Source organism: Arachis hypogaea, chromosome 14, assembly GCF_003086295.3.
Source record: "Arachis hypogaea cultivar Tifrunner chromosome 14, arahy.Tifrunner.gnm2.J5K5, whole genome shotgun sequence".
NCBI classification, from domain to species: Eukaryota; Viridiplantae; Streptophyta; class Magnoliopsida; order Fabales; family Fabaceae; genus Arachis; species Arachis hypogaea.
In genome coordinates this window covers 139,049,665-139,070,128 of record NC_092049.1, presented here as the reverse complement: position 1 = coordinate 139,070,128, position 20,464 = coordinate 139,049,665, and the positions used below count along the sequence as shown (strand labels likewise).

General features: G+C 36.0%; 5 protein-coding genes across 6 annotated transcripts; 1 reads left to right on the top strand and 4 right to left on the bottom strand.

Moving 5' to 3' along the window:
* The first annotated feature begins 71 nt into the window (after window positions 1–71).
* On the top strand, window positions 72–2,163 carry LOC112744612 (F-box/kelch-repeat protein At3g23880-like). The gene is made up of 2 exons (XM_025794287.3): window positions 72–1,566; window positions 1,821–2,163. The coding sequence occupies exon 1, from the start codon at window positions 292–294 to the stop codon at window positions 1,516–1,518; it is 1,227 nt and encodes a 408-aa protein (XP_025650072.1). The 5' UTR covers window positions 72–291; the 3' UTR covers window positions 1,519–1,566; window positions 1,821–2,163.
* Window positions 2,164–2,680: 517 nt separating this feature from the next.
* Window positions 2,681–4,835, bottom strand: LOC112744611 (receptor-like protein kinase ANXUR2). Of its 2 annotated transcripts, none has more exons than XM_025794285.3 (3): window positions 4,709–4,835; window positions 4,157–4,231; window positions 2,681–4,003 (listed from the first exon to the last, which is right to left on the bottom strand). In XM_025794285.3, the coding sequence occupies exon 3, from the start codon at window positions 3,984–3,986 to the stop codon at window positions 2,928–2,930; it is 1,059 nt and encodes a 352-aa protein (XP_025650070.1). In that variant the 5' UTR covers window positions 3,987–4,003; window positions 4,157–4,231; window positions 4,709–4,835; the 3' UTR covers window positions 2,681–2,927. The 2 variants fall into 2 exon arrangements, with proteins under 2 accessions (XP_025650070.1, XP_025650071.1); XM_025794286.3 differs by having other exon boundaries at window positions 4,182–4,231.
* Window positions 4,836–5,018: 183 nt separating this feature from the next.
* LOC112743379 (receptor-like protein kinase ANXUR2) lies at window positions 5,019–6,291 on the bottom strand. The gene is made up of 2 exons (XM_025792591.2): window positions 5,748–6,291; window positions 5,019–5,661 (listed from the first exon to the last, which is right to left on the bottom strand). Exons 1-2 carry the CDS (start codon window positions 6,289–6,291, stop codon window positions 5,246–5,248), a joined length of 960 nt encoding a protein of 319 aa, XP_025648376.1. The 3' UTR covers window positions 5,019–5,245.
* A 3,667-nt stretch (window positions 6,292–9,958) lies between these two features.
* LOC112743378 (receptor-like protein kinase FERONIA) lies at window positions 9,959–10,990 on the bottom strand. Its single transcript, XM_025792590.2, has one exon. It carries the CDS (start codon window positions 10,988–10,990, stop codon window positions 9,992–9,994), a length of 999 nt encoding a protein of 332 aa, XP_025648375.1. The 3' UTR covers window positions 9,959–9,991.
* A 742-nt stretch (window positions 10,991–11,732) lies between these two features.
* Window positions 11,733–13,566, bottom strand: LOC112740694 (receptor-like protein kinase THESEUS 1). Its single transcript, XM_025789290.3, has 3 exons — window positions 13,474–13,566; window positions 12,488–13,168; window positions 11,733–12,401 (listed from the first exon to the last, which is right to left on the bottom strand). The coding sequence occupies exons 2-3, from the start codon at window positions 13,119–13,121 to the stop codon at window positions 11,986–11,988; spliced, it is 1,050 nt and encodes a 349-aa protein (XP_025645075.1). The 5' UTR covers window positions 13,122–13,168; window positions 13,474–13,566; the 3' UTR covers window positions 11,733–11,985.
* Between the last annotated feature and the right edge of the window lie 6,898 nt (window positions 13,567–20,464).

Sequence of the window (20,464 nt, the reverse complement as noted above, 5' to 3'; positions counted from 1 at the left end):
TTGATTCGAATTATATAATAATTCGTCCTGGTGGATTCAGGTATGGATTTTTGGTTTGGCTGATTTGGTTTGGCTGATTTGGGTAATTTGGAGCTCTCCTTGGCTTATTTGGGTTTTTTACCCTAAAGATTAATTCTTAAAAAATAAGAGCAAAAAAAAAGATTGTTTAGGGTTTTTTTCTCAAAAAATAAGCGTTGTTTTTTCAGTAGCCAATTCAAAACTGACTCTTCCCTTTCCTTCGTCCTCCGTTTTCAACGCAATTTCAAATCCCGGGGCTGAGTGAATTGCTATATGAATTGCGAAAAGCGCAGCATTTCATTTCAATTTTCAAGCATTAATAAGAAGAAGAAGCAGAAGCACAGGAACAAACCAAAACAGCAATCAACCATGAAGAAGAAGAAGAAGCAACAGCAGAATGAGAATCACAAGAGCAAGAGCATTGACGACACTCTCCCTCTTGAGCTGATTCACAGAATCTTACTGAGGGTTCCGCTCATACATCTCGCTCGCCTCAAGTGTGTTTCGAAGCTTTGGCACTCTCTCATTTCCGATCCCGACTTTGCGGAATCGCATCGTCGACTCTCTGCCGCACCCACCCATGTATGCCTCCTCATAAACGATTACTCCAAGGCTTGCTCCGTAGACATTGACGCAATATTTCACGGCTACAAGCATGCTGCTGTAAAAGAGGTATCTCTCCCTTTCAAGGTGAACACACGTTATGATTTTGAAGTTATGTGCTCCTGCAGAGGCTTTGTTCTCTTACACCGAGCCCCGCATTTTTTGGTCGTATGGAATCCAGTGACTGGATCCAGCAAAAGAGTATCCTACTCTCACATTGTTTCTCGTAGTAATTCCGTTTATCGGTGTTTGTATGGATTTGGTTACGATGCTTCACAGGATGACTACTTAGTTGTTGTAGGTTCTCAGGATAAGAATGGCCAAGACCACTTTGATTGCTTGTCTTTGAGAACCAATTCATGGATTAATCTTGATTTTGCACTCTCCAAACCCTTGGGTGGGGGGAAATGGGAATCGCGTGGGTTCTTCTTGAATGGCGCCATTCATTGGTCGTCTTGCACTCTTGGAGTTAAAGATTACAGTATTCTTATATTTGATTTAAAGGAAAAGAGTTTCTCAACCATATCTATGCCTGAACAAGTAATGTGTTATCTCGAACCCACTCGTCTCGCCCTACTAGGAGGGTGCCTAGCCTTGTATTCATATGAATACCGTAAAACTAACATATGGGTGATGAAACAATACAAAGTGCATTCATCTTGGACTTTCTATCAGATTTCTCGTGGAGAGTGTGTGCCTATATGCTTATCCAATGGTAGTGACATTGTTGCACTAGATCTTCCCCCAATATCTACATATACCAACTTTAGTTTTGTCAAATATAATGCCAGAGGAAAGCTCCTCCAAATCGATTATTTTGATTATCTTCATCTCCCACATTTTAAACGTAACGGCACAAGCTACACTGTATACACAGAGTCTCGTGCCACTCCCTAGTGACATTAAGGATAAGGATAGGGATAAAGGACAAGAAGAAGAAAAATGGTATGTAACTATTCTCCTATGCATTGCACTAGTTATTCCTCGTAGTTTTCCTTGCTTTGTGATTAATTAAAAATACCAAGCAAGATGCATTATGCATCAAGTTGCAATCAGATGCAGGGTTTGGCTATTGTTAGAATTTGTCAATGCTTAGGGAAGCATTGTCACTGTCTTGCTTCCTAAAGCCTATTCTTGTGGTGAGGGGTCTTAAGTTATTTCTTTTTTCATGTCTAATGCGGTGGTTATCTTTTCTGTAGGCCATCAGAATCAGAAGGATGTCAAACAGGGAAAGAGAACTAGGAGTGAATGACTGAACAACAGAGACACTTGATTCTGTTGTAAATAAAGTGTAGGATTGGCAAGTTCAGCTGGAAGAAGCTTCTAAAGAATTTTGTTTTATTTTGCTTTTGCTTTAAAGTATGATTTCCCTTCCATATGAATGTGAAAAACTAGAACATTTGAAGGTGTAAATAGAGTTTCCTTTAGTTAAATGCAATCTCTTATATTATCTGCTTTATCTTTATTCAATGTTGCCTTGGTTGAGTTATCATGTCTACACAGAATATCACACATCTTAATGAGATTTAATTTGGCAATTCAGTTTGGTCTTTAGTAGTAAGTATTTCAGTATTTTGTTTGTTGGGATTACAGTTGGGATATTTGTGTTTGTCACCTGAATTCTTCACTGTTCATAGAGCATGTGCTCCCAGGTCTTTCTTTCATGGTAGGTTAATTGAACCACGTTAAATTTTCTATTTTCACCTTATCTTTTGTTCTATCTGGTAATGAAACCTTGTAGCATCTTGATATAATTGCTATAGTGGTGTAAATTTTACATTTATATGTATGGCTTTCAACTTTATTTTATTAAGGTACTTCTTAGTTTATTTAATTTCTGATGCTCTCGAGTTTTATTTAATATTGCAGTACTTTTAATGTAAATCACTGTACAATTGCAATTATAAATTATGAATTCTCAAACGAAAGTGGATAATTCATTGAACTAAGACCTGATTAAACTTATTCTAAGCACAGCTTTAGTTTGCTTTGATTTCTGGGACATTGATCGTTGAAACAAAATGCAGGTTAACGTTGCAAAGCAAAAGTTAATAACCTGTACTAGCAATAAGTTCCTCGTATTCTTTCTTTTCTTAAACTATTTGATATGTTACATATTGATCGATAGATCACCACAAATCAAGTGCAACAGGATATGCCTCATTTAGTGCAAACCTATGTTAGATCTATAAGTACTGTGTTTTTAGAGCGAGAATAAAGAACAGAAAACAGAGTAGCCATAAAACTATTGATTAGGTGAGTGAAGCTGTTGAAGACTAATGATTGGAGTAAAAAAAGATCCAGCACTATCTGGGTAGTGATTCATGATTATTATATCGCTGTCGACAATAACAAGGGGTAGTGGATGATAAGGTATAGCGAGCAGCATTCCTTATAATATCAGCTTGTTGCTGCAACGAGAGAGCATGCTCAAGCAATACCTCTACTTCTCCCATTGTTGGTCGCTCATCTGCTTCGTACTCCAAGCAACTTTGTATGACACTAGTGAATACTTGCCAACATTCTGGCGCAATCTTTCCTTTCAGAATTGGATCTAGTGTCTCCTCAAGAATGTGCTCTTCATGTTGAATTAAGTAGTTCAACACATTATGGCCTACCATGTGTAGTAGAACCAAACCAAAGGAGTAAACATCACATTTATCAGTAACAATACCGTGTATAGCATACTCCGGAGCCATCAATGCAGATGTACCTACAATCTTATCTACTTTGATTTGCTTTGGCTTCAATGTAGAGAGCCCTCCCTGCAATGATATCACAAAATTGGCAAGTTTGGGCATCATATTCCTATCCAAAAGAATATTAATTGGATTTATGTCACGATGAAAAACTGCACGCTTAACTCCAGAGTGAAGGTAGTGTAGAGCACGTGCTACTCCGATGCAGATGTCTAGTCTTTTCTTCCACGACAGTGGTTCTTTGTCCTTGTTACTCAAGTAATCATGGAGTGATCCATTGTCTGTATACTCGTACACAGCAATCTTTTCCTTTCCATGGTGGCAGAAGCCTATAAGAGATATTATATTTGGGTGATGAAGCTGACATAGCATCTCGACTTCCTTCTTGAATTCAAGGGGAACAGTCATCACCTTCAATGCCACCGTATAATCAGTTGCAGCAGCACCATTATTATTATTATTATGGTTGAGACAACCTTTATAAACCTTAGTAAGGGCTCTTTCTCCAATTATTAGTTTCTGGTCAAAGTTGTTGGTTGACTTTCTAAGATCATGAAAGGAAAAGGGATGGCATAGCTCTTCTATTACTGTTGGATATTGTTTCTTAGATGAACAACTTGCATTCCCCTTCTTCCAATCACCAAAGCATAAACATTTCAGAACCATTATGACAATTTGAGACACTGTCAATCATGTACAGATAGATTAGACTAATGATTATTTCTGTTCTATTGGCCAATACACACATGTAAATTTTCTAAAATCTAATATAGATTCTGCTTTGTGAAATCAGTTATGGAATAACAAGGGAATATATAGAAAAGGTTTCAAAGTACCCTAGAGATGGATAAGTACGAAGACCTGAAGGCTGAAGATCAACTTGGAGACAAAAGCATTAGTTTCGTTGAGTTCTGCAAGGAGTAAAAAGTTGCCAAAGCCCAATTAGGATAGTTTTATTAGTAATTAATCTACTATAAATAGATATAGTAAGAATGTAAATGGTAATGAATGATTTTAGTGATTGGTTCCTTCCTCTTTGGCCTTAATTTAATTTGGATTCTCTCTATTCTTTCTTCTCTCTATTGGCCCCCATAATTGGGAAATTTCTTATTCTATCTCTATCAAATTCTTCCTCCTTACAGATTCCACAAACACCTTGTTTTGTATTCTATTATTCATCTTTCAAATAAAGTATTAACAAATCGTTGATCATTAAAGTGGTACCTACTAGCTAGAACATTACTATTATCTTTTACCTTCATTAATAAAGCATAAGGAAGAGGGGATGAAAGAACTATTTTTTCAGCTTAAAATTGATTAATGGTTAAAAATTCAACATAAATGAACTTAAGTTGATGAATAAATAACTTGTGGAAATGGAAAAGAACCTGAGATGGAAGAAATGAAGCTTCATATAGCTCCAGCCTTGATTGTTGCAGTCCAAGAATGCAGTGGCTCATCCAACGCATGGTTTGTGTTTCTTTCATATCTAGGCGTTTACTGAGTCAACACCTTTGACCAAAACAGCATAACTCCTTAAATTTTTTGTATTTTATTATTTTATATTGTCAAAAATAAAAATTATTTTTAAAATTTTACTCTTTTAAAAATTAAGATAATAATTAAAAGGATAGTTTAAAGGTTGGATCTTTTTTCTTTTGCCTCTATGTATGTTTGCCTTTTATAATCAAGTGGAAATAAAAATAATCACTTAACTATTATTCTTTCTCACCTATCCATAACATTTACTAATTCAGACAAATAAAAATTTAAACATCCAAAAAGTTTTCTTAAATCCTGAAATATCAACAATGAGGCAGCAAATGGATGTAACTAGAGGCTTTCCAAAGCTGAATGTGTATGAGAATGAGAACAAAAACATCATCATTTTTTTGTAGTCTCCATGAAAAGACTAGACATCTGCATCATGGTTCCGGGCATGCATCTTCATCCTCTTGTAGTGCTAGTGCTTGCTCAAGTTCAACTTGTACTTCACCCATATCTGGTCTTTCGTTTGCATCTTTACTTAAGCATCTTTTTGTGATATCTATGAATACTCCCAAACATTCTGGTGCAATCTTTCCCAATAACACTGGATCAATAATCTCATCAACCGAAATCCTCTCCAAAAAGCTAGGTATATCCACATATGGAGTCATTAAATACAATGGCTCTTCTAAAAACAAATCTGAGTCGGCCATCATGTACATCTTCTCAAAGAAGCTCTGCTTGTAGCTAGTGGATAAAACTACCATTAAAACTATCCCAAAGGAATAAACATCACATTTATCTGTGAAGGTTTTGGTTAGGACATACTCAGGTGCCATGAAACCAGGTGTACCTAGCAAATAATAAGCAATAGTTTTAGTCAAGTGTTAAACTATTTTGAAGACATCTTTGTAAGAACAAAAGATTTAAGATAATTACCGATCATCATGTCCACTTTTATAGGCTTTGCCTTTGACCTTAATAGTGGACCTTGTAAGGAAAATCCAAGATGTGAGAGTTTTGGTACCATGTTGTTATCCAAAAGAATATTTTGAGGTTTGATATCACAGTGAAAGATAGGGCGCTTGGCTCCTGTGTGAAGGTAGTGTAGCCCACGCGCTGCTCCAATGCATATTTCTAGCCTTTTCTTCCATGAAAGTGGCTCGATATTCTTGGGACAAATTTTTTTTGAAATTTCTTCAGTACCATTACCTCCACTCCTCCGTTTGAAACCTATCACAGACTTTCTGGCAAGTTGTTTCAGGTTTGGCTTTTTATTCTCCTTTTTAAGCTTGGATATGACGTTGTTATTGTGTTGGACATTATTTATAGGATATGATATCTCCAATAAAGCATTAGAAGAAGAATTAGTATCAGTAGCTGTACCTGTGTTTTCTGATTCACCCTCATTTTCTTCCCTAGAACTCGAATTGGCAGCAATTTTTTCATTATTCTGTTTTTTCTGATCATCTTGTACACTCATTTTTGAGAAACTATCAAAAAGCCAAGCAGGTGAAGATTTTTTCTTCGATTGAGCTGGAATAGAACCATCCCGAGGTTAGTTAGGATTGAAGGAAGCTCTCTTTTCAGTTAGACGCCTACCGACTTGATCTGTCTTAAGCCATTCACTAACTTTATCTTCCTTGATATTGTTTTGGGCAGAATCATCAATAAAACATTGGCAGTTCTTAGATTCATGCCCCAATTTTGCACAATAAGTACAGAACACACCTATACATTCATAGCGTACTCCAATTTTCAGCATTTTCTGATTAGGATCAAGCAGTTTCAGTGTATCCCTCACTCTTTTATCACCGTTCAGTTCCACTTTAGCCTTCACTATGCGTGTATCTTTGCCTCTAACTTCAAATAGAGCAACATCTTCAATTTGACCAAGTTTGCCACCCAATTTTCGTCCAACCTCAAGTGTTTTGTATTATTCATGCAATCCCCAAAATTGTGCCCATACAGGAAAAGAAGAGATGTGGTTATCCTCCATGTTTATTGACTGCTTTCATCTGCGAACATGAATAACAAAACTCTTGAATAACCAGGGTGAACCTCTCTCAATTCGAGTCACATCAGAGTCATTCTCAAAGAAAAATTGAAACTGGTTCCTGGATTTTTCGACTACTCTGAATCCTTCTGGTTTATTCCATATTACATAGAGAGCTCTTCCATGATACTTACGGAAAAGATTCGATCTGAGAAAATTCTTCCAGACAGGCTCCGTGTACAGGCTTGAATTTCTTCAGAAACATCTTCATAAGCAAAAACGATCAAGTCATCCTCCTGATCACTATCAATTATATGAGGGTTTTGTGTCTCTGATTTGTTGCTCATGGTGTAGAGAAAAACAGAATTGGTATTTAATAATTTCAGAGAGAAATAAGATATATGGAATGGGTGAATTAGAAAACGAAATAAATTAAAAGAGGAATGAATTGGGAGAGAAAACGAAAATTAGGGAACTAAGTGGAAAAGAAATTAAGAGAAGAAAGTAGAAGAATGGAATTAATATATCCATTTGAGCTATTACTCATGAGCTTTTCTTTGCTTCTTTACTCACACTAATTAAGTACAAAATAATTTATTTGTAATAATTCTATTGATAAAATCAAATAAAATCAAATTTGTTCCAATTAAATAAGAATGAAATTTTCATGTTTATTTTTAAATATAATTAAAAATGATGAACATGATATTTCATAACATTAATTAAGCACATATATGAAAGTGGTGATACCTTTCACTAATGAAGACGAGAAGGTGCTTCAGCTGGAAGGTGGTGATACCTTTCACCGATGAAAATGAGACGGGGTTCCTGTTTCGTTTGAAATTCACTAATGTAGTGTGAATATTACGTAAAAAAAGAATAACAAATCATATTTGTTATGTGAAGTTACGTAAAAGAAGCAAAGTCCTAATAACTAACTATGAAGTGGGAGAGAAGTTAGGAAAATTTTTGTTTTTAATATTTAAATTAAATTTATTTATAGATATGTATCTAAAAAATAGGAATATGTTTCAATAAAAAAATAATTAAATATTGTTAAAGACTGATTAGTGTTGTACAAGTAGTATTTTCCTATTAAAAAAGGTGTGTTCTTCTGTGAGAGGTTAAAGAAGAAATTTTTCACCATGTAGTTATACATAAAGATCAAAGATAAAAATTACTAAAGAGAAGAATTTAACAGTCAACAATTTTAATTTATATTGGTTAATATTTTTAGTCAATAGTTTAATATAGATACAAATTGATATATATTATTGATTAAATTTGTTGAGCTTAGTAAATAATAACAAAAATTGATAATGACAAATATATTGATGAATGATGATTGAGTTAAAAGTCTAAATAGGGTTTAATGAAGTTGTTTAGTGTTACAGGCCACATATCATTAATCAGCCCAATAAAAAAACCAAACATATGAACCATAGCTTCTTGGACCAAAGCTGCCAAATGGAATTGAATTCATAACCCAACCCATTGCCATTCAAGCAAAAGGAAAGCAACCCTTACCTTTAGTCTGAAGTTCATTTCGAATCCCGCTTTTTGTGCGTAACAATTCATTGGTTAGCAACAAATTCTTAAATGAAACTCAGATTCGTGATAAATTAGTCTTTAATCTATCAAATTGAAAATATCATGGAAAACCAAAAAACAAAAAAGAGTTCAGTTTTTTCTTACCAAGAGCCAAAGAAAAAGAAAGAAAAATTAATTAAGAAGGCTATGTCAAATCAATATTAACATTCAACACAAACAAGCTAAGTTAAATTAAAAGTTAAAAGTAATTTGTTTTCATTTTACATGCAAGTTAATTGCTTGATGTTTTTTCCTTTTCTCTGCACCATCGTTTCGAGCAATATAAAAAAAATGGTGGCTACTTCAATCTGTTATGAATTAATGGTCAAAATTATTTTTTGGAGCCAAAATACAAGATTAAGGATTTGAATTTGGCAAATTAATTGAGAAATCTAAGATCTATGAAGCTGCCGCTGCTCGTCCTTCACTGCATTGCTTATTTCTGAATTTAAATCCCTGATTTTGGAGCTGATTGAAAAAAAAAAAGATAAGATCTCAGCTGGTTCAAGATTTAAGGAATTGACTTGTGAAGCAAATCCTAGCTGAAGAAACAGAGCTCATACAAAAAGAAAAATAATCTTCATTTTTACTCATGGAGAGAGAACCAGAATTTTGAGATTCATTGAGAGCTTTCTTGTAAGAGTTTAATATTTTGGATAGTGTTTCTACATCAAAGTAACATTCTGTCAAAATGGAGAGCTTCATCAAAGAGTGCTAAATCCAGTTCATCTTATAGTGTCAAAGCTGTTAAACATCATTTCCTTTATGGTTTATCTTTGAGTATTCTGTTTGTATGTTGTATATTTCTTTGTTTATATTCAGTGATAAAAAGTATACAAATGAGATATTAAGAAAAAACCATTGAGAGAAAAGGTAAAGAGAGAAACTTAAAGAGAAACGCCAAGATTTATTTCAGATCTCTTTTGATTATATTTCTGTTTTGTTTCTGATGTCTAAGTTGTATCTCTTGTTAAGTTGAATAAGCATTTAGTGTATTGAGAGTTTAAAAAGTTGCCTAGCCAAGTCAAGTTTAGGTTGAAATTTATTTGTCTTAGATAGGATTATGTTGAATTCTAGGAAATTGGTGTATATAATATTTAAAATGATAATGAAAATTACACTGCTGTTGTGGTGGAGACTGGATGTAGATTGTATTATATGAAGCAACTGAACCAGGATACATGGCTGTGTCATCTTCTTCTTCCTTGCTCTGATTTTGTTTCACACGATTTATGAGACAAAATAAAATTTTTTCCTACATAATTCATCTCGCAGATAGAACAGAAGTTAAGTTTCATTTTCTGGTTTGAGGTATAATTAATTAAGTTTAAAAGAATATTATAGATTCAACTCCTCTTCTTTAGGCTATCAAGAATTTTCAAAATTTTATGTGTGTAAATTTATGTATACAAATTTTGATAAATATAGATACAAATTATATATTTTATGTGTATACCTTTTGTAAATATGAATGTAAAATATTACGTGGGTTCTAAAATGATAACATATTGTACACACGTATTTCTCGTTTAACAGCCAGCAAAGAAGGAAAGAAAAACAAGAATTGTAAAAAAGCACATGAAATTCAGCTGAACCTCTAGCATAAGCCTCCTTCCATTGGAGCGTAAGAGGTTAGATCACCATTATTTATACTACCTGAAAATCTGAATATATCGGAGAAATGAGTAGTGGATAACAAAGTAAAGGGAGCAGCAGCATTGATGTTTGTAATATCATCAGCTTGTTGCTGCAATGAGAGAGCATGCTCAAGCAATATCTCTACTTCGCCCATTGTTGGTCGCTCGTCTGCTTCATAATCCAGGCAACTCTGTATGACACTAGCAAATACTTGCCAACAATCTGGTGCAACCTTTCCATTCAGAATTGGATCCATTGTCTCCTCAAGAGCGTGTTCTTCATGTTGAATTAAGTAATGCAACACATTATGGCCTACCAAGTGTAGTAGAACCATACCAAAGGAGTAAACATCACATTTATCAGAGAGCGATCCCTGCAATGAAAACCCGAAATCTGAGAGTTTGGGGACCATATTCCTATCCAATAGAATGTTTTGTGGTTTTATATCACAGTGAACGATACAACGCTTGGCTCCAGCATGAAGGTAGTGAAGAGCACGTGCTACTCCGATGCAGATCTCTAGTCTCTTCTTCCATGACAGTGGTTCTTTGTTCTTATTACTCAAGTAATCATGGAGTGATCCATTCGCCATGTACTCGTACACAACAATCATATTCTCTTGTTGGTAGCAGAATCCCATCAGAGATATTATGTTAGGGTGACGAAGCTGACATAGCATCTCAATTTCCGTCTTGAACTCACGGGGAGTTTGAATGGAGTTCTGACACTTGTTCACCTTCAATGCGATCGAATAATCAGTTACATCGCCATTATTATGTTTGAGACAACCTTTGTACACCTTTCCAAAGCCTCCTTCTCCGATTTTAAGTTTCTCGTCAAAGTCGTTGGTTGACTTTCTAAGAGCTTCAAATGAAAAATGATGGCATAGTTCTTCTATTACGGTTGGGTATTTTTTCTCCTTCTTTGAATCACCAAAGCGTAAACATCTGAGAAACATTTTCCAATATAAGACGACACTGTCAGATAGATGAGACTTCAAAGATTATTTCTATTATGATCTATTGGGACACATCATACATGTAAATTTTCTAAATTTAGTATAGAACAATTTCTGCTTTGTAAAAGCATGATATATGCAGATTCTTATCAAATAATAATTTAATTTGTATATAGAAAGGTTTCCAAAATACTTTAGAGATAGGGTAGTGAAGTACCTGAAAACGACTTTAGAACATGGGAATGGAAATGGAATCCATTTGCCGGCCGCCGGCCTTCTGAATTTACCTGGAGATGCATACTTTCTTTTATTTACATTTTAGGGTCTTTTCTGTTGCTATCAAACACTCATCCTCATGGTTATAGAATTAAAATGACAATAACCATATGTAGTAGTTTATTCCAAAAATAAATAACTAAAAGAAACATAAACAGGCCAGCTTAACCTAACACAAGTGTCAACGCGCAAGTTAAGCGGAGAAAATTAGGGGGACAAAAGGTATTTTTTGAAGCAGCTGCTGCCATTGGAAGCAAAATTAGATGCTTGCAATCTGAATGTTTTAAAGGGGCTGAAACATTATATTACCTAGACTTTGCGCCATAAGCTGAAGAAACTAAATTACATAGTATTATTTTATATAATAATAATTAGTGTGATTTTTCAAGAGGATCCATCTTCCCCAGTCCTCTCTAAGAGTCTCTATTACTAAGGGGAAAAAAAACTCACTTTCTTTTAAGAATAATAGAATCTGAATTCTTCTATTTAATATAATCTATCACTAAAATAATATCCTTGTTGATTAAGGTAATCATTAATATACCATTTTTCGTTATGAATTACCACAATAAAGCAGTAAATGGATGTAATTAGAGCCTTTCCAAAGCTGAATGTGTATGACAATGAGAACAGCAACAACATTATTCTGGAGTCTCCATGAAAAAAAAAAAGAGAGAAAAATTACAATATCCATCAATCATAATAAATTATAGTCAGCATCATGGTTCCGAGCATGCATCAGCCTCCTCTTGTAGTGCTAGTGCTTGCTCAAGTTCAACTTGTACTTCACCCATATCTGGTCTTTCGTTTGCATCTTTACTTAAGCATCTTTTTGTGATATCTATGAATACTCCCAAAGATTCTGGTGCAGTCTTTCCCAATAACACTGGATCAATAATCTCATCAACCGAAATCCTCTCCAAAAAGCTAGGTATATCCACATATGGAGTCATTAAATACAATGGCTCTTCTAAAAACAAATCTGAGTCGGCCATCATGTACATCTTCTCAAAGAAGCTCTGCTTGTAGCTAGTGGATAAAACTACCATTAAAACTATCCCAAAGGAATAAACATCACATTTATCTGTGAAGGTTTTGGTTAGGACATACTCAGGTGCCATGAAACCAGGTGTACCTAGCAAATAATAAGCAATAGTTTTAGTCAAGTGCTAAACTATTTTGAAGACATCTTTGTGAGAACAAAAGATTTAAGATAATTACCAATCATCATGTCCACTTTTATAGGCTTTGCCTTTGACCTTAATAGTGGACCTTGTAAGGAAAATCCAAGATGTGAGAGTTTTGGTACCATGTTGTTATCCAAAAGAATATTTTGAGGTTTGATATCGCAGTGAAAGATAGGGCGCTTGGCTCCTGTGTGAAGGTAGTGTAGCCCACGAGCTGCTCCAATGCATATTTCTAGCCTTTTCTTCCATGAAAGTGGCTCGATATCCTTGGAACGCAAGCAATCATAGAGAGAGCCATTGGACATGTGTTCATACACAAGAATCTTCTCTTCTTTGTGGTCACAGAATCCTATAAGAGAGTCCAAATTAGGATGAGAGAGCTGGCAGTGGAACTCAATTTCCTTCCTGAACTTCCATTGGTCAGATTTACTTTTCAACCTCTTCAATGTCACTGCATAATCAGTCACACCATTATGTTTGAGACAACCTTTGTATACTGTGTTAAATACTGATCTTCTAGTTACTTGGTTTTCATCGAAGTTGTTGGTTGATTTCCTAAGATCAGCAAGAGAAAATTGAGGGCATAGCTCTTCAATCACTGTTAGATAACATTTATTAGATGAACTTGCATCCTCTGAATGGCAGAAGCTCAAATATTTGCCAAGCATTATCCCCAGATAATTTTTCTGTCTCTTGGAATATGCAGATGAATTTCCTATATATAGTTAGCCATTATCATAAAGGAAATAAAATTGAATTTAGTTTCATTGAAATTCCAAAAACACCTTGCTCTGTGTTCTATTATTCATCTTTTACATAAAGTATTATCAAATCATTGATCAATGATCCTTAAAGTGGTACCTAGAACATTATTATTATCTTTTACCTTCATTAATAAAGCATAAGAGAAAGGGGATGAAGGAACTTCTTTTTAGGCTCAGAATTGATTAATGGTTAAAAAGATTCAACATAAATGAACTTCATTCAATGAACAAATAACTTGTGAAAATGGAAAAGAACCTGAAGGTGGTGGCAGAAATAAAGCTTCATACAGCTCCTACCTTGATTGCTGCGGATAAATTTACCATGGCCGGTGTTATCTTTCAGATCTAGGCGTTTACTAAGTCTATAACTTTGACCACAAGAATAAAAATATTTAAATGATATTGATTTTTTTGCTTAAAATCCTCACCTCTTTTACTGTATTGGATTAATACTTAATAATTAAATTAGTCTCTGAAAGATAAGGCATTTTTTATATGTGAAATGTTAAGTAATTGCTTACTTGATATATAACATATTCAATTGGATGTTGACTAAATATGTTTACGAAAATCTATCCATTTTATTCCTAGATCATATTGGGAATAAGATTTTTATACAACAACAACAAAGTCTTGTCCCACTAAGTGGGGTCGGCTACATGAATCAAACGACACCATTGTGCTCTGTCATGTATCATGTCAACAGATAGACCGTTTACATGTAGATCTCGTTTGACCACCTCATGGATGGTCTTCTTAGGTCTTCCTCTGCCTTTCGCCCTTTGTCCATCTTCCATCTCATCCACCCTGGATGTTCTATCGGTCTTCTTCTCACATGTCCAAACCACCTGAGACGCGATTCAACCATCTTTTCCACAATGGGTGCTACTCCAACTCTCTCCCTTATATCTTCATTCCTTATTTTATCCAATCGCGTATGACCACTCATCCATCTCAACATCTTCATCTCTGCCACACTCAGCTTATGTTCGTGCCCCCTTTAGCCGCCCAACACTCCGTACCATACAGTATAGCCGGTCTTATAGCGGTGCGATAGAATTTACCTTTAAGTTTTAAAGGCACTTTTTTGTCGCATATAAAACCAGATGCACTCCGCCATTTTGACCAACCTGCTTGGATCCTATGATTTATATCCTGTTCAATCTCTCCATTATCCTGTATGATGCACCCAAGATACTTAAAACTTTTAATTTTTCGTAGGATGTTTTCTCCAATCTTCACCTCTATATTGGGGTTTTCCCTTCTCAGACTGAACTTACATTCCATATATTCCGTCTTGCTACGGCTTATGTGCAGACCATACACTTCTAGAGCTTCTCTCCATAACTCCAACTTCTTATTTAGGTGTTCCCTTGACTCTCCCATAAGGACGATATCATCGGCAAAAAGCATGCACCATGGCACAGGCTCTTGGATATGCTCTGTGAGTACTTCTAAGACTAATGTGAAAAGGTATGGACTTAAGGATGATCCCTGGTGTAATCCTATACCAATAGGGAATTCCTCTGTCACACCACCTTGAGTCTTCACACTAGTTGTGACCCCATCGTACATGTCTTTAATTGCCCGAATATATGCGATCCTTACTCTCTTTTTTTCTAAAACCTTCCATAAGACCTCCCTTGGTACCCTATCATACGCTTTTTCCAAATCAATAAACACCATATGTAGATCCCTTTTATTACTACGATACCTCTCCATCATCCTTCTTAATAGGTATATTGCTTCAGTGGTAGATCAATTAACGTTTTACAACATCAATCTTTGAAGAAAATTATTAATGGGGTGATCGGAGGACAAATATGATTAATTCGTAATTTTTGAAGGTCCAATTTGATTAAAAAAATCTTTTAGAGATAAATTTAAAGAAGATCTTCTAGGAAATAATTTGACAATTAACCCTTATTATATTCTTAATTTCTTTCTAAATAAAGAAAATTTTGATTTTTCTTTTTCAGTTTGGTATTTTCAAAAATAAAGATATATTTAAGATTTAAATCTCTTAAAAATTAGAAAATAATTAAAAAGATAGTTTAATACTTGCCATAATTTTTCTTTTACCTCTGTATATTTACATTTCGTGTTTATTGTTCTTTCAAACAAAACAAAATGGATGTCGAAAACGTTTTTCTTAAATCCTGAAATATCAAAGAAGGGTGTTCTTCTGTGAGAGGTGAAAGAAGAAATTTTTTACCATGTAATTATACATAAATGTTGGTGGGTCCCCAACCTCAAGTGGGGCCCACACATTAAAACAAAAAAAATAATAAATAAATAAATAAATAAATAAAAGTGGCTTTAAGCCACGGAGGAAGGGAGAGAGAGATTTTTTTGAAGGCTTCATTCATTTGAATGAAAGGAAAAGAACAGCAAGGGTTTCGGCGTTGGAGAAGGAAAAATTTGGGAGAAAAGGGCAAGCCAACTTTGATCATATTGACTTGGTAAACTTGCTCTATTTCTTATGAAATTTTAGTATGTTATTCTTAGTGTAGAGATGAACATTAGGATATAACTTATTTGTTGTATTGCCTTCTCTTTTGCCTGATTTGAGATACCCACTTTGTGGAGGGTTTATGTTGATTCCACCAGTTTTGGTGATGTATTTTGTTGATTGTTGAGATGCCCTAGTGTCACTAAGAAGACTGTTTGTGTACCCATTATTTTGATAGTGGAAGTTTTTTCTGGACTAGGTCCCGTGGGTTTTTTGTCCCTCTTTTGGGGGTTTTCCCACGTTAAAATTCAGGTGTTTGATTATTTAATTTCTGCCATTATATTTGCTGCTTGGAGTATCTTTGGTGTTGCCTATTTAATTGCACAGGTTGTGGGAAAATTATTTCTGGTGCTTCCGCTGTTAAACAGGTTATTGTTTTTGAACCTGTGTTGAGATTTTCCCAACAAAGTGATATCCAGAGCTTAGGTTGTTTATCTCTGTGCTGATTAAATGGAGGAAAATACTCATGGATCAAATATGGTCAAACTGAATTCCCAAAATTATTCAATTTGGAAGACCCTCATGGAAGATATGCTGTATAGTAAGGACTTGTATGATCCTATGGAGGGAGATAAATCCAAAGGTACTAAATCCGATGCTGAATGGAAGAAGCTGAATCGGAAGGCAGTTGCTTTGATTAGACAATGGCTTGATCTTAGTGTGTATCCACATGTTGACACCGAAACGAATGCTGAGAAGATGTGGAAGAAATTGAAGGAGTTATATGAGAGGAAGAATGTGCAAAACAAAGCATTCTTGATTAGGAAGCTTGTCAATATGAAGTATGTTGAAGGTAAATCAATGCCGGAGCACTTGAGTATTTTTCAAGAGACGGTGAACCAACTGACAAATAATGAAATCACTTTGAATGATGAGTTGCAAGCCTTGTTGTTGTTGAACTCTTTGCCTGATAGTTGGGAAGTTCTAGTTGTGACACTGACTAACTCAGCTCCAAAAGGAAAGTTGACGTTAGCAATGGTTAAAGAGAGCATGTTGAATGAAGAAGCCAGAAGAAGAGAGCGAGGTTTGACTAATGCCTCCTCCCAGTCAGAAGCACTTGTTTCAGAGTCACGGGGGAGAAGTCAAAGTAGAAAACCTCACAATTCTGACAAGTCAGAGAGTCGAAGCAAGTCAAGAGGAAAGTACAAGCCAAGAAAGGAGTTCATTTGTCACCATTGTGGCAAGCCGGGGCATATCAAGAGGTATTGTAGGTTCTTGAAAAGAGAACAATCAAGGGGAAGAAATGAAGACAAAGGTAAAGATAGTGATAAAGAAACTGCTGCTATTGTTTATGAAGATGTTCTTATCACATATGATGAAAATTATGTGAATCTTGTCTGTGATGATTCCACTTGGATTATGGACTCTGGTGCCTCATGTCATGTCACTCCGAAACGTGAATTTTTCACTTCCTATACTGCTGGAAATTTTGGCAAAATTAAATTGGGAGATAAAGGAGTGTGTGATATCATTGGTATGGGTGATATGTGGCTTGAAACTAACATGAGATGCAAGTTGCAGTTGAAGAATGTTAGGCATGCACTAGATATGCGGTTCAATCTCATTTCAATGAAGGCATTGGATCAAGAAGGGTATTGCACTTCCTTTGGTAGTGAAAAATGCAAGATTACCAAAGGGGCTCTCATTGTTGCTAAAGAAGACAATAGTCTCACTACTCTCTACCGGTTGCAAGCAAAGTTGTGCAAAGAAGATGTGAATGTAGCTGATGATTCCTCTTCTGATTTGTGGCACATACGTCTTGGTCACTTGAGCGAGAAAGGACTAAGCGTCTTGGCCAAGAAGCACTCACTTCCAGTGAAAGGTACAACGTTAAATACTTGCACTCATTATTTTGTTGGAAAGCATGCTAGAATATCATTTCATAATTCTGGACCTCATAGGAGATCACATGTTCTAGATTTAGTTCACACTGATGTTTGCACTATGGATGCTAAGACACTAGGTGGTGCATCATATTTTGTTACTTTTATTGATGATTATTCTCGAAAAGTGTGGGCTTTTGTTTTGAAATCTAAAGACCAGGTGCTCGGAATCTTCAAACACTTTCATGCAAGTGTTGAAAGAGAAACAGGAAGGAAATTGAAATGTGTTCGAGCAGATAATGGTGGTAAATACAGGGGTCCGTTTGAAGAGTATTGTAAAGGATATGGGATCAAGCTTGAGAAGACGGTTCCTAAGACTTCTCAACATAATGGAGTTGCAGAGAGAATGAATCGTACTATCAATGATAGAGTCAGGTGTATGCTCTCTCATGCAAAGTTGCCTAAATCCTTTTGGGGTGAAGCGATGAGGACTGCAGTAGATCTGATCAACCTTTCTCCTTCAGTTCCACTTAATGGTGATGTTCCAGAGAAAGTTTGGAGAGGGAAAGATGTCTCGTATAGTCACTTGAGAGTGTTCGGCTGCAGGGCTTTTGTTCACATTCCTAGAGATGAAAGGTCTAAACTTGATGGAAAGTCAAAGCAGTGTATCTTCATGGGTTATGGTCACGAAGACTTTGGTTACAGATTATGGGATCCGGTGAGTAAGAAGATAATTAGAAGCCGAGATGTGATTTTTCTTGAAGACCAAACTATTGAAGATCTTGAGAAGACAGATAAGCCAACAGTAACTGTTAGACGTTCTGTTGATGATGAACCTGGTCCTTCCACTAGACCTCCTGTTGATGGGAAAGATGTACAAGTTGATAATGATGGTGATGATTTGCATGATGAACCTACACCTCAACCTGAGGTGCCAGATGTTGAAGTTCCACCTGAACCACCAGTTGAGCCTGAATTGAGAAGATCTACTAGAGAGCGTCATCCTTCTCAGAAATACTCTCCTCATGAGTATGTGATGAACACTGAGACTGGGGAGCCAGAGAGCTACCAGGAAGCTATGTTTGATGAGCATAAGGAAGATTGGTTGAAGGCCATGCAAGAAGAAATGAAATCCTTGCATGAGAATCATACTTTTGAATTGGTGAAGTTGCCGAAGGGTAAGAGAGCATTCAAGAATAAATGGGTGTTCAAGTTGAAAGCGGATGAAAATGTCTCACGGCCAAGATACAAAGCTCGATTGGTTGTGAAAGGCTTTGAGCAAAAGAAAGGTATTGATTTTGAGGAGATTTTCTCTCCAGTTGTGAAGATGTCCTCTATTCGAGTTGTGCTTGGATTGGCGGCTAGCTTGGATTGGCGGCTAGCTTGAATTTAGAGGTTGAGCAGCTTGATGTGAAGACTGCATTCCTTCACGGTGACATAGATAAAGAAATTTATATGGAGCAACCAGAGGGTTTCGAGGTTAAAGGAAAGGAGCACCTTGTATGCAAGTTGAAGAAGAGCTTATATGGGTTGAAGCAAGCGCCAAGGCAGTGGTACACGAAGTTTGATTCCTTCATGGAAGGTCATGGGTATAGTAAGACATCTTCTGATCATTGTGTCTATGTTAAGAAATTCTCTGATGGTGATTTTATAATTCTCTTGCTTTATGTTGATGACATGTTGATTGTTGGTCATGACACTAAAAAGATTGAAAGTCTTAAGAAAGACTTGAATAGATCCTTTGCTATGAAGGATTTGGGTCCTGCAAAGAAAATCCTTGGCATGAGTATCACTCGTGACAGGAAGAATGGAAAACTGTGGTTGTCACAGCAGAAGTACATTGAGAAGGTTTTAGAGAGGTTTAGCATGAGTAATTCCAAACCTGTTAGTACTCCACTTGCTAGTCATTTCAAGCTGAGTTCACAGCAATGTCCTACAAGTGAGAAAGAGAAAGCAGAAATGAAGAAGATTTCATATGCATCTGCAGTTGGCAGTTTGATGTATGCTATGGTTTGCACCAGGCCGGATATTGCTCATGCCGTTGGAGTTGTTAGTCGGTTTCTCTCTAATCCTGGCAAGGAACACTGGCAAGCAGTGAAGTGGATTCTCAGATACCTTAATGGTACTTCCAGAGTTTGTTTATGCTTTGGGAGTGGCCAACCTGTGTTGGATGGTTACACAGATGCGGATATGGCTGGGGATCTTGATTCAAGAAAGTCTACTTCTGGTTATATGATGACTTTTGCAGGGGGAGCTGTGTCATGGCAATCTCGACTTCAGAAATGTGTTGCTTTGTCTACTACAGAGGCAGAATACATTGCTGTTGTTGAAGCTTCTAAGGAACTCTTGTGGATGAAGAAATTTCTACAAGAGTTAGGCATCAATCAAGAGAAGTTTGTGTTGTTTTGTGACAGTCAGAGTGCTATCCATCTCAACAAGAATCCGACGTTTCATTCCAGATCGAAGCACATAGAGGTGAGGTATCATTGGATACGTCAAGCGCTTGAGATGAAGTCATATGCACTTGAGAAGATCCATACTGATGATAATGGTTCAGATATGATGACTAAGAGTTTATCTGCAGTGAAGTTTGATTCCTGCAAAGAGAAGGCGGGCTTGGTGGAGCAGCCTATCCCCACTTGAGTTGGTGAGGGGGAAATTTGTTGGTGGGTTCCCAACCTCAAGTGGGACCCACACATTAAAACAAAAAAAAATAATAAATAAATAAATAAATAAAAAAAAGTGGCTTTAAGCCATGGAGGAAGGGAGAGAGAGATTTTTTTGAAGGCTTCATTCATTTGAATGAAAGGAAAAGAACAGCAAGGGTTTCGGCGTTGGAGAAGGAAAAATTTGGGGGAAAAGGGCAAGCCAACTTTGATCACATTGACTTGGTAAACTTGCTCCATTTCTTA